This window comes from Melanerpes formicivorus, unplaced genomic scaffold, assembly GCF_026170545.1.
Source record: "Melanerpes formicivorus ecotype bairdi unplaced genomic scaffold, bMelFor1.0.p_v2 SCAF_77, whole genome shotgun sequence".
Taxonomy (NCBI): domain Eukaryota; kingdom Metazoa; phylum Chordata; class Aves; order Piciformes; family Picidae; genus Melanerpes; species Melanerpes formicivorus.
Window position 1 is genome coordinate 1,426,265 of NW_027142429.1, and position 13,707 is coordinate 1,439,971.

At 57.0% G+C, this 13,707-nt stretch overlaps 1 protein-coding gene across 1 annotated transcript in view; it reads right to left on the reverse strand.

Moving 5' to 3' along the window:
* Positions 1 to 13,707, reverse strand: part of ZNF618 (zinc finger protein 618) — an 83,996-nt gene that overhangs the window by 2,657 nt on the left and 67,632 nt on the right. The window contains 2 exon segments of the mRNA XM_068164196.1: positions 899 to 997; positions 7,798 to 7,875. Coding sequence (XP_068020297.1) covers positions 899 to 997; positions 7,798 to 7,875 — 177 coding nt within the window.

The following is a 13,707-nucleotide window of genomic DNA, read 5'->3' on the forward strand; positions in this document are numbered from 1 at the left end:
TCTCCCCAGCCTCACTCTCAACAATTTCTTCCTCCTCTCCACTCTCAGTCTCTCCTCTCCCAGCTCAAAGCCATTGATCCTCATCCTGGCACTCCCAGCCCTTGGCCAGAGTCCCTTCCCAGCTTTCTTGGAGCCCCCCTTTAGGTGCTCCCTCTGAACTCCAGCAACCCCACTTTCTGTGGCTGATTTTTGGGCAACCTGAATTTCTCCCCTGGCCACACCATGACACAACAGCACTACACCCACCCCCCAGGCTGCCCCATGCCCCAGGCTGCCCAGCTCTGGCACTGACTGCCCACAGGGTAGTCCTCTCCACATGATGAGGAACAAGCTCACAGGGCAAGCTGGGGCTAAGGCCAGATGCTGCCTGCCAGCACAGGGAGTCATGCCATGTCTCACCATGGATTGGTGTTTTAACCCCAGTCTGGGAAGTCTGATCTGGGATCAGCAACCTTTTCCAGGAGTTCCCAAATGCATTTGGAGAGAGACATTGGTACAGGTTGCCCAGGGAGGCTGTGGCTGCCCCCTCTCTGGAGGTGTTGAAGGCCAGGCTGGATGAGGCCTTGAGCAAGCTGGGCTGGTTGGAGGTGTCCCTGCCCATGGCAGGGGGTTGGAATGGATGATCTGGAAGGCTCCTTCAACCCCAACCATTCTCTGAATCTATGAATCTTCCTCCCAAGGCTTTCCAATCACCTCCCCAGGGCTCCCAGTGGGTTCTGCACAGGAGTGCTGCCATAGTGGGAGCCCTGTTCAGCTCTGCAGGGCAGCACAGGAGCTCTGGGTGAAATCAAGTGCAGCTGGGTGAGGCCAAGGCCCTTGGGCAATGCCCATCCCTGCTGCAGCCTCTCTGGCAGCCAGAGGCTCAGCAGGCCTGGGGGAAGGAAGCTCTGCTACGTACTGTTGCTGGTGTTGTTTCTTTGGAGCTGAGGTTTCCACTTCTCTTCAACAGCTAGAGGTGACCTGGGCTGGCTAGAGGCAATGTTGTTCTCGTTGTCAGCTGTGGGGTTAAGAGACAGGAGGTGTTAGAAGCACAAGAAGAGAACACTCAGAGCACAAAGAAAGGGATCAGGACCCATCTGCTTAGCCTCTCCTCCTGGCTCCCCTAAGTGACAGCAACCTCTACTCTGCAGTAAGACAGCAGAGCACCCTCAGAAACCTCCAGAGTGGCTTTGGACTTGTAAGCCATCACCTCCCAGCCTCTGGCTGAGATGCCAATGGCTTGTTCTGTGCAGCAGTGACACTGCAGCCAGCAGCACACCTGGAGAAGTGTCTCCCCACCAGCTGCAGGTCCTTGTGCAGCCTGGCCTGTGCACTTTGCCTTCATGTCAGACCCAAAGGAAGGTAACCAACTTCGACGCTTCTTCAGCCTCCCTGCCTCTTCCTACACTGCTGGTGGCCTCCCTGTTCTTCGCAGTTCAGCACTTTGTCTTTCAAGCTATGCTCAACTCCTCTGTAGCTAAGGATTTACTGCAGCCTCCATGCACAGCTTCCAGGGACAGCAGCAATCCCCTCTGGGGTCACTCACTGCTGCCTCAGCCTGCAAACAGGTAAGAAAATACTCAAGCTTCTGGGCTGTGACCAAAGATTGCTCCTTCCTATGGCTGCAAAGATACAGCTGCCCAGAGGGCTTGGACCTGCTGGGACAGGGCCAGAGCAGGGACATGAAACAGCCACAGGGCTGAAGCACAATGACAGGCTGGGAGAGTTGGGGCTGCTCAGGGTAGAGAAGGCTCAGGGGAGACCTCAGAGCTTCATTTCAATATCTGAAGGGGATTACAGGCAGGCTGGGGAGGGACTGTTCAGAAGGGCTGTGGGGACAGGATAAGAAGCAATGGTTTGAAAGTGGAGCAGGGCAGAGTTAGGTTGGACATCAGGAGGAAGTTCTGCACAGTGAGGCTGGGGAGAGCCTGGCACAGGCTGCCCAGGGAGGAGGTGGTTGAGGCCCTGTCCCTGCAGACATTCAAGGTCAAACCTGATGTGGCCCTGGGCAGCCTGCTCTAGTTGGAGGTGTCCCTGCTGCCTGCAGGGGAGTTGGACAAGATGACTTTTGAGGGTTCCTTCCAACCTGATGCAGTCTGTGACTGTCTTTATGTTCATACTCCCATTGCTGTGCAGGTCACTGGGCTCAGCCTGATGGATCTGTGAGGCACTTGCAGGCAGCAGCAGTGAATTCTGCATTGTATCCCTGTTCTCTCCTCTCCTGTGCTCCAAGAATCTCCCCACCCCCCGAGGGAATTTTCTAGTTCTTGGTTTGCTTCACTATGAAACTCTGCTCTGCAACAGGCTGTGAAGCAACAAGGAAGAGCACAATGAACAGAGGTGGGAGATGAATGAGGATGGAGAGGCTGATGAAAAGACTGAACAGAAGGATGGAATTAAAACCAAAGAAGGCTGAACAGGCCCTTTACTGACCACACATGGACTCAGCTCACCTCAGTTTGGATATCAGAGCATCACAGAGCTGTCAGGGTTGGAAGGGACCTCAAGGCTCAGCCAGTTCCAACCCCCCTGCCATGGGCAGGGACATCTCACACTGCAGCAGGTTGCTCACAGCCACATCCAGCCTGGCTGCAAACACCTCCAGGCAGGAGGCTTCCACCACCTCCCTGGGCAACCTGTGCCAGGCTCTCACCACCCTCATGGGTAAGAACTTCTTCCTAACATCCAATCTGAGTCTCCCCTCCTCTAGCTTGGGTCCATGCCCCCCAGTCCTATCACTCTCTGACACCCCAAGAAGTCCCTTCCCAGCCTTCCTACCCTTTGGATACTGGAAGGCCACAAGAAGGTCTCCTGGGAGCCTTCTCCTCTCCAGACTGCACAAACCCAAGCCTCTCAGCCTGTTCTCCAGCCCTCAGCCCATCCTCGTGGCCCTTCTCTAACATCTCTGTCAGACACACCTCCAGAAGTGGCCTTCAGAGCTCCTTTTACACTCAGTGGTGGAAAACTGCCTCAAGAGTGGAATTCATTCTGCAGGCAGAACCAGATGCCTCTTGCAGCAGAGTCAATGACTTCATCTCCACTGACTACAAAGGCATCCAGGTTCTCAGGTGGCAGTATCTATGGCCTGGGCACACTGCATGCAGGGAAAAGCACCCAGCAGAAACTACAGGAATGCCTCACTAAGGCACAGACAGAGCTTTGCTCTGCAGCCCAGGCTGAGCTGCTGCTGGGCACCGCTGGGGGCTGCCCCTCAGAACAAACAGGAGAGGACTGAGCTGCTCTCCTTCATGTGTGGCAATGGCCTGGGGCAGAAGGGAGACCAGCAAGGAGCTACAGATGATGTGATGAAACTCCAGTGCCCTCCTACTTAAGAGGCAAGTCCACTCAAAGCAGAACAGCTCTGCACATGAACTGCAGGGGCACTCACAAACCTTGCTGATGGACAGCCACAGCCTGGCCAGCTTTAGGTCTGGGCACTGCACTGCCCACAGGCTGGATCAGTACCTAAGAGCAAGCCAGGATATGAGAGAAGCAGGCAGAGTCAGGGACTGCCTGCAGGTGTGCCCAGGGCTGCAGCACAGGGCAGGGCTTTGCAGGTGTGGCAGAGGTGAGGAGCAGGAGGTGCTCCAGTGAATGGCAGTGCCCAGGTCCAGCACCTCCCCTCTGCCCCAGCACCTGCCTGGGGCTCCTGGGCTCATGCCACCAGCGTCCTCAGCTCCAAACACCTGTGGGCAGGCAAAGGGAACTGCTGGACAGTGCCTACTGACTTTGTTCAGACCCTTCCTTGCCTGGCTGAGGTGTGGGAAGAACCCCTCTGTGCTTCCTCTCCCCAGCTCTTTACCCATTTCATCAGCATGGGGGATTCCCTGTGCCCAGGTATCTGCTGCCATTCCATGTGGCACCGATGAGGTTTGTGCACTTCGACCTCACCTTCCTACTCAGGCAGCCTGTGAGCTGCACAGCTCATGGCTCTTTCATTTCTCTTCATGCCTCCCATCCCTTAGTCCAGGTTCAGCCCAGCCACCCTCTCATTTTGCAGCTCAGACTGTAGGAAGGGCTTTATGTGGCAGCGCTCAGCCTGAACAAAGTGCTCCAAAGGGAGCCCAGGCTGCACATTGTACACTGTAATTACAGAACAAATTCCTCTGCCTGGTGTTCTGCTGTTCTCTTTCTGCCTTCCAGCACTCAATTTACATGCTAATTGCTGCTTCTCATTGTGGAGCTGCTTTATGGAGCTATAATCTCTCCTTATTACCTCCCAGCCTGCAGGCACAGCCCTCTGAGTGACTCAAGAGCCAGGATGTCCCTGCTTTGGCTCCTGGAGGCCAGCAGCAGGCTCCTATCTTCAGTCACTTGTGGGAGTGGATGCACCACACTTAGTTGGAAGAGATGAGCCCTTGGCATCAGTCATGGTAACCCAAACTGGACTCCTGAACACATCAACTGAGGGAGGATTTGGCTCAGGTGGCCTCATTCATCTCTGCATCCCCATAATGAAACACTCCTTGAGCCAGGCACATGAATCGGAGACTTGCTGCAGCTGGCAAACTCCAACCAGCAACCCAAGCCCACCATGGCCACCAACCCAGGTGCCATGGCCACAGGTTTCACCTCCAGGGGTGGGGACTCCACCACCTCCCTGGGCAGCCTCTGCCAGTCCCTGACCACTCTGGCAGCAAACAAATCTTTCAACATCTCCAATCTAAGCCTCCCCTGGCACAACTTCAGCCATTTGCTCTTGTTCCATAACCTGAGACTAGGGAGAAGAGCCCAACCCTCAGCTCACTGCAGGGAGCTGCAGAGAGCAATGAGGTCTCCCTCAGCCTCCTCTTCTCCAGGCTGAACACCCCCAGCTCCCTCAGCTGCTCCTCCCCAGCCCTGTTCTCCAGACCCTTCCCCAGCTTGGTTGCCCTTCTCTGGACCTGCTCCAGCCTCTCAATGTCCTTCTTGGAGTAAGGAGTCCAAACCTCTGCTATGGACACAAACCCCTACCATGCAGAGTTCCCAGTGTGTGGATCCTGTGCCAGCAGTTCTGCTGACTACTGCAAGGTCTCTGCAGCCCCACACTTCAGAGAGGTTGTGTTGATGCTGGTTCTGGGACATGGAAATCCCCAGGCTCTGACAGGCTAAACAGTGACCAGAGGAGCTGCAGGCTCTGTGTCATCTCCACTGCTGCTCTCCCTAAATTGAACACCCAGAAGCAGCCATCCACCAAAGCTCTCTGTAGGTTTCCCACCTCTCAGTTTGTTTTGCCCTCAGCACACAGCAGCAAACATCACAATGGTCACCCCCAGCTGCACAGCCCTGGAGGAAAGGCTGCTGCTGCTCCAGAGGAAGGAGCACAGCCAGGCAAACACCAGGCACGGGGATGCCACAGCAGGTGAGGCCTGGAGAAGGCACTTAAATAAGACCTGGATAAGACTGCTGTCAGAGAGACAGCTTGGAGGAAGCAGCCAAGCAGGAGACAGTGACTTACAAACAGAGCAGGGAGGGATGAGGAAACAGAGTTCAACAGGGGCAATCCTGGCTTGAGGAGAGGAAATTCACCTGGGCATGGATCTCTGCCGACATGACACGAGTCAGATCACCAATACCTGCCCCCTCCAGCCCTGCTCTGTGTCCAAGGTAACCCACATGGGCAAGGCCAGAGGCCATGGCTCATTTGTAAGGAGGAGAGAAGGGACTGCAGCCAGCACTAGCTTGGAAGTTTCAAGAGCTCACAGCTGGCAGGGAACTGCCACTCCCCACCTGGGCACCTCAGCCTTGGCCCTGCCTTTGCAGCTCCTCTACTATCACCAAGAGTTACAACTCAAAGTGCAGCATTTCAGCACCAGGGACCGGAGCAAGGAACAGGATGGTCAGGATGCAGCTGGAGGCAAGCAGAGACTGCCACCAACAAGCACCAGGAAGAGATCCCAAGCCCCCAGAGGGATGGCAGCCACTGCCCCGGGCGCAGCCTCCCCGCGCCGCGGAGCCTCGCGAGGGCCAATCGCTCCACACCAAGCAGGCTGAAAGCACCATCCCCCAAACTCCCCCCACCTCAAACCCAACACCTGACATGTCTCCTCCTCACACTGCAGAGGTGATCAATGAAGTGGCTGCTGGACAACCACCAGGCCTGCAGAGAGACTGCCCAGGGAGACCTGGGCTGGAGGCACGGAGCTGCACAGCCGGGGAGCTCGAGGGACACCCCGCAGCGTCAGGGCTACAACTGCACCGCAAGCTGGGAACTGCAGCTGGAGCTCTGGGGAGAACTGGGATGCATCCAAAGCAGGGAGACCAGCAGCATGAGGGAGGAGATCCTCCCCCTTTCCTCTGCTGAGACCCCACCTGCAGCACTGCCTCCAGTTCTGGTGCCCCCAGCACAAGAACTGCTGGAGAGGGTCCCGAGGCCCCAGGATGATCAGAGGCTGGAGACCCTCCCCTGTGGGGCCAGGCTGGGAGAGTTGGGGTTGTTCAGCCTGGAGAAGAGAAGGCTTTGTGTGCCCTTTGTTCTGCCTGGCAGAATGAAAGCAGAGGATGGGATGATCCAGAAGAGGAAACCAGACCTTATATACAAGAGAAAAAGAGACCTCAGAGCAGCCTGCCAGTACCTGAAGGGCTCCAGGAGAGCTGGGGAGGGACTCTGGCCAAGGGCTGGGAGTGCCAGGATGAGGAACAATGGCTTTGAGCTGGGAGAGGGGAAAGTGAGAGTGGAGATGAGGAAGGAATTGTTGAGAGTGAGGCTGGGGAGACTCTGGCACAGGCTGCCCAGGGAGGCTGTGGCTGCCTCCTGCCTGGGGGTGTTTCAGGCCAGGCTGGATGAGGCCTTGAGCAAGCTGGGCTGGTGGGAGGTGTCCCTGCCCACAGCAGGGGGGTTGGAACTGGATGATTCTGAAGGTCCTTTCCAACCCAACACATTCTCTGAATCTATGACTCACTGTGAGAGGCTTTTCCTCCAGCCAGGTGTCCTGTAGTGCCACTCAGGCCTGCCAATGAAGGGAGGGCAAACACAAGTCCTCAGCCTGTGTCTCAGGAGAGCAGCTGCCTGCCAGAGAACACAGGGCTGGCTGTGGTGGGTTGAAAGTGCCACACTGGCAAAGGTGAACTGGTTTGGAAAGCTGGGTTCAATCACTCCAATCTTCATTTAAGAGGAGGGGGGAAAAAAAGAAGATAATAAAACTAATCCTGGGTCTACACTTTGGAATCCTCTGGCTGCTGCCTTTGGAACTGCCTGGGCTCTGCAAAGGTAAAATTGCCTCTTCTGTGCTGGAAAACAAAATAGGTGGCTTGGAAACAGAGCAGTGGAGCAACTCCTTGGGTTGTTCTTCTGAAGAGAGCTGAGAGGGGAAGGAACACAGCTGCTGAAATATCAAATTCTTCTTCTGAGAACTCATCTCAGTCCAGTGGAGAACTCCAGGAGCCACAAGCACAGGACAAGACTGAGCAACAGGCATGGGCTGAGGCTCTGCTGCCCTGCAAGCAGCTTTGCTTCATTTGCTCCAGTGAGAACTGCCCCTCTTGCAGCAGGGATTTCATCTGCTCCAGGAGTGCCCCATGGATGGCTATGCCAGGAGCAGGCCCTTGGTCCCCGTGGGCAAGGGCAGTGTGCAGTCTGGTGTGGGCACTCTGGTGTGCTTGCTGCTGGCAGGGCACCATTCCTCTCTCCCTAGGGACAGGAGCGCTGCTTATGGGATCCTCTGAGCCTCCTGTTGCTGCAGCCACTGCTGTGTGCCCCAGCCTCTGCAGCTGGCAGCAGTGGGGCTTTGGGAAGGGTGAGCACAGAAAGCTGGACTGACAGACACCAGGGGCAAGGTGAGGCAGCAGCAGCAGCAGCACAGAAGCTGAGCTGGAGGCGAGGCGAGGCGCCCAGCTTACCTGCGTGGGACTGCATGTGCTCCAGGAGATTGTTATAAAACTGGAACTGGATTCCACAAGCTCCACAGGTGTAAGGCTCTGTTTGGGAGAGATCAGTTCAGAAGAATTACACAGAGTATGCAGGGCAGCAGCACAAGTGCATGCTTCAGTCTGTACGGCAGCGGGGCTGTGCCTCAGGGCCGGGGCCTCACCTCAGCCCTCCTGTGCCTGGCACGGCAGCTCCTTGGCACTGAGCCCAGGGGGCTTGGGCTGTGACTTGGGCAGGCCTTAGGGCACATCACTGCTTCCTGGGCTGGGCCTCACACTGTCACTTTGCTGCCCTTGGAGGGCAGAGGGGCAGCTCCTGCAGCAGGGCGTGGGGGGCTGCAGGCTGACCTAGCTGACTGCAGGCTGCTCGAAGCACAGCCTTGCTCTGGCTAAGCCTGACAGCAAAGCAGGCTGAGCTCATTCCATATCCAGTCCTGCCCAGTTCCAGACTCTGCTGCCTCTCCTGAGCAAGACAAGGAGCACTGGGCTGTGCAGAATCCTGCTGCTCAGCAGGGCATGGAGAAGTGCCACAGGGTGCTCAGGGTGTGTGGGGCTGTGACAGTCAGCAGGTGCAGTGAGACTGGAGGCTGCTGAGTGCTGCTGGGCTTGGTGGCAGAAAGCTGCTTGGGTAAGCAGAGTTGGAGGGGGAGAAGCCCAGGAATCAGAGCTGAGCCAGAAGGCTGAGAGCAGAGCAGGAAGCTATGCTGCCAGAGTAATGTGGATGAGCTGGAGCCAGGCAAGAGCTGGGTGCAGAGCTCCCTCCTGAGCTGGAAGAGAACTTTCAGTTCTCTCCTGACAAGGAAGTTGAAAGTGCTTTCTTCCACTGGATTCACCTAGCAGCAAATGTCTGCAGTTGCCTGGTTCAAACAGCATCAGTGGAGTGCCTCAGGTGACAGATGCAGGATCAAGCTAGAGGGGCTGAAACACATCAGCACTGCAGATGTCTCCTATGACTCTGGACAGATCACTGCCACCACCTCCTCTGTGGCAATTTGTCTCCTAAGAGCAGAACAGACAAATGCAAGCCTGTGGCACATGAACAACTCTGCACACAATGCCTGGCACACAGAGGGCAAGGTCTGCTGCTACAGTGGCTCAGCAGCCTGCAGCTACCTGGACCACTGAACAAGCACCAGCAGCAGCAGCCAGGATGGAGGAACCCAGCCACAGGGGAGCACAAGCCTGACTTGGCTGCAAGCTGGGAGAGGTCCATCTCAGGTAGCAAACCCCAGAAGTCAGCACATGGCTACAAGAAGCTTGCAAGGAGAAACACAGAAAGAGACCAGGAATGGTTCATGTGAGCTCCAGACAGAGACTCAGGGAATTGGTTGGGTTGGAAAAGCCAAAGATCATCCAGTCCAACCATCAACCCAACACCACCATGGCCACTGCACCATTCACAGAGTGCAGCAGGCTGGAAGGGACCCCCCAGGGGCATCCTGTCCAGCTCCCCTGCAGGCAGCAGGGGCATCTCCAACTGGATCAGCCTGCCCAGGGCCACAGCAAGGCTGAGCTTGAATGACTCCAGGGATGGGACCTCAACCACCTCCCTGGGCAGCCTGTGCCAGTGCCTCCCCACCCTCATTGTGAAGAACTTCCCCTGATGTCCAACCTAAACCCATGGCCCCAGGTGCCATGGCCCCAGGTTTGTGGAGCACCTCCAGGCATGGGGACTCCCTGGGCAGCCTCTGCCAGTCCCTGACCACTCTTGCAGCAAAAAAACCTTTTCCTCCTCTCCCATCTGAGCCTCCCCTGGCTCAATTTCAGGCCAGTTCCTCTCCTCCTTCCCTTCCAGGCTGTGAGGTGAACCACTCTGCACCTCTGCTCTGCAGTGATGGAGCCAGCTCCACCTGGAGGAGCAGGACCCAGTGCTTCATGCAGCTTGCTGCACTGGCTTGTGCTGCTGCTCTGTGTTTTGCCTGCAGTGAGGAGGTTAGGGAATACCCTACTTAAGTAGCTGTGCCTGTGGAAAAAAGAAGGAAGACTTGGGCAGCTGAGAGACACAGGAGGAACTTCAGGACCAGGGCAACTAAGGTGGACTGGCAGCTCAGTGGGGAAATGGCTGTGGTAAAATGAACAAGAGGTGAGAATGGTTTAGATTTCTGTTGCAATTATCAGAGAGAAGACCCCCCCTGGGCTCAGGCCACCCCTCCAGTCCCTCTGCACAGCTCCCATCCCCTCCTTCACTCTCACCAAGCACCTCCCCTGGGCTCAGGCCACCCCTCCAGTCCCTCTGCACAGCTCCCATCCCCTCCTTCACTCTCACCAAGCACCTCCCCTGGGTTCAGGCCACCCCTCCAGTCCCTCTGCACAGCTCCCATCCCCTCCTTCACTCTCACCAAGCACCCCACTCAGCTTGGGGTCATCTGCAGACGTGCTGAGAGTGCCTCAGCCTCACTGTCTGTACCTCTGAGCAGCACTGGTGCCAGCTTGGACCCCTAAGGGACACCACTTGTCAGAGGTTCCTCTGGAGCCATGCCAGCTGCTGCTGTGCTTCCCACTCCTGCCACTGCCAGCCATGCAGAGCAGCAGACCCCACGCTCAGAGCTGCTCCTCTCTGAAGCTGCAGTGCTCCCTCCAGAGGCTTCAGCATCACACTGTGCTGAGCCAGGACCCTGGTGCTGATCAGCTCTTTGGAGACAGAAGATTGGGAAGCTTGGAAGGAGGAGGAGGAGATCACTGAAGATGTTCTGCCTGCCAGCAGAGAGGGGCTGCACTGCAGCCAGCTGAGCTCAGAGCACTCTGACTCCTTCCCCAAGTTCTCCCACAACAGAGGGGCTGCTTAGTGGAGGCACAGGAAAATCCACTGCAAGCACTCAGGACCACTGGAGCTGCAACACCCACCCCAGGGCACTGCCAACAGCCTCCTGCAAGCTGCCTGAGCCCCAAGCACTGCAGCATCCCCAGGCAGGGGCATTTCAATCTCCTGGCAGCACCAAAGAGCTTTCCTCCCCAGAAGAGCCATGTCTGTGGTGCACTGGGTGCCAGAACCCCTCCTGCTCCCCAGAGCCACCCTTGCCCAGAAAACCCAACCCCTAGTGGGCCATGGCCCTCTCTGCCACCACCTCACCTCACTGCCTGCCCAGGTTCTCCCTGCAGACACCTTTACAGACAGGGACTGACAAGCCAGCTGAGCAGGGACTGTACACAAAGGCTTGGAGTGATAGGATGAGAGGGGATGGATTGAAGCTGGGAGAGGGGAGACTGAGACTGGAGATTGGGAAGAAATCCTTGAGAGTGGGGAGACTCTGGCACAGGCTGCCCAGGGAGGCTGTGGCTGCCCCCTCCCTGGAGGAGTTCCAGGCCAGGCTGGAGGAGGCCCTGGGCAAGCTGGGCTGGTGGGAGCTGTCCCTGCCCATGGCAGGGGGTTGGGACTGGATGAGCTTTGAGGTCCCTTCCAACCCAACCACTCTGTGAATCTGTGAAACCTAAAGCACCAGCAGGTGCTGAAGCCTCTTCCATCTCCTCAGCCACACAGAGCTAAGACTCAGAGGTGGTTCTACCATTTCAGACCTGCTTCCCCAGGGCTCTCAGAGGCTTCTGTGAGTGCTTCAGACACAGCCAGTGAACAAGGCTGCAGAGCAAGGCAGCAGCCTGCAGAAGCCAAGGCAGAGCAGACACCAGCCCTTGAGCTTAGGTTAAATAAATCACTCCAATTCCCATGTTAACTCTCTTTGCCACATCTAAGCCAGAGAAAACAGCAGAGCCTGTTTTGAGGCCAGGAGTGAATATGAGCTGAGAGCTTTTTCCAGGGAGTCTGAAGAGCAAGCAGCCTGAGCTGCTGGTGCTGCAGTGAAAGGCAGCAGCCAGCTCAGCTGTGCAGGGAGCAGGCCCCCAGGCAGCTCTCTGCTCACCAGCACAGAGCCACATTTCAACACTTCTGCCCACAGCCTGATGAAAAACAAATGCAGAAGAGCTGCAAGGGAAACATCTGAGAGCTCTCCCCCAGTGCTTCCAGTGGCTGGAGCTGGAATCACAGAGGAACTGCAGGGGAACTGCATCTTCTGCACCTCTGCCACAGAGCCATGGAACAAAGTGCTGGAAACAGCAGCAGGCACAGAATCACAGAATGGTTGGGTTGGAAAGGACCTCAAAGATCATCCAGTTCCAACCCCCTGCTGTAGGGACTGACACCTTCCACCAGCCCAGGGTGCTCAAGGCCTCATCCAGCCTGGCCTTCAACACCCCCAGGCAGGAGGCAGCCACAGCCTCCCTGGGCAGCCTGGGCCAGAGTCTCACCACCCTCCATACCAAGGAACTTCTTCCTCAGCTCCACTCTAACCCTGCTCTGCCTCAGCTCCAAACCATTCCCCCTTGGCCTGGCTCCAGACCCCCTCAGGAGAAGTCTCTCTGCAGCCTTCCTGCAGGATCCCTTCAGCTCCTGGCAGCAGCTCTGAGGTCCCCCTGGAGCCTTCTCCTCTGCAGGCTGCACAGCCCCAGCTCCCTCAGCCTGTGCTCCCAGCAGAGCTGCTCCAGCCCTGGCAGCATCCTTGTGGCCTCCTCTGGCCTCACTCCAGCAGCTCTGTGTCCTTCTGCTGCTGGGGACAGCAGAGCTGGAGGCAGGGTTGGAGGTGAGGTCTGAGCAGAGCAGAGCCCAGGGGCAGAATCCCCTCTGCTGCCCTGCTGCCCACCCTGCTCTGGCTGCAGCCAGCACACAGCTGCCTGAGGGCTGCAGGAGGCACTGCTGGCTCCTGGGGAGCTGCTCAGCACCCAGCATCCCCAAGGCTTTTTCTCCAGGGCTGCTCTCAACTAAAGAACTAAAGAACTGGGTTAGGGATGGGTGGTGCTGTGCCTGAGGCTTTCTGAAGTCAGACAAAAGTGGGACAACAGAGAGATCCAAAAGCCTGGGAACTAACAGAACCCCAGCGTGGTGGGGACTGGGAGGGTCCTCTGGAGCTCACCCAGTCCAAGCCCTGCTCCAGCAGGGCACCCACAGCAGCTTGCCCAGGAGCACAGTGCCCAGGGGGGGTTGGAAGCTCTGCACAGAAGGAGACTCCACAACCTCTCTGGGCAGCCTGCTCCAGGCCTCCAGCAGCCTCACACCAAAGAAGTTTCTCCTCCTGTCCAGATGGAATCTCCTGGGTTCCAGTTTGTGCCCAGTGCCCCTTGTCCCTGGGCACCACTGAGCAGAGTCTGGCCCCATGCCCTTGAGGCTACTCATTAGATATTGATCAGCCCTGGGAAGATCCCCACATAATCAAGAAGTGTTATGCCCTGCACATCAGAGCTGCACTCACCCACCAACACCCCAGCCTAAAGGTCAGATCTTCCCAGCAGCAATCCAGGCAGGTGGGCTCTGTGGTCACAGGGCTGCAAAGAGCCAGCAAGAGAGCAGGAAGAGCCCAGGGGTTGCTCCACACCCAGCTGGCTCCATGCTAACCTGCATGGTGCAGCCAGCTTTCTTTTCTGGCCCTTCAGCTCTTGCTCAGCACTGAGAAGCTGAGTGCTTGGGCCAAGGGTGCTTGCAGACCACACTGCTGCAGGGCCAGGCCTGCAGACCCCAGCTGTGCCTGCTGGAGGAGGAGGGCAGAGAACCCTCACCACTGAGCACCACACCTGGATGTGCCTCTTTCTGGGGCTGTCTCCTTGCCATGCTCAGCTTTTGCAAGCTGGCCTTCAGCTCCTGCTTGGCACAGGAACCCTCTCCCTGAGTCAAGGCTGAGTGCAATGACCACCACCAAGATGGTTAACAGCACTGAAAGGAGCCAGTTCCAGCCTGCAGGATCAGCTCAGGTCTTTGTTTTCTGAACCTTGCTTCATTCATCAGTGAAGCTGCAGGAGAGCTGAAACCTGTGCTGGCTGCCTGTGGCCCAGAGGCAGCAGAGGAAGCCCCCTGCACATTTCAGCAGATTCTTCTTTTTAAAGCACCACAACACTTCCAGG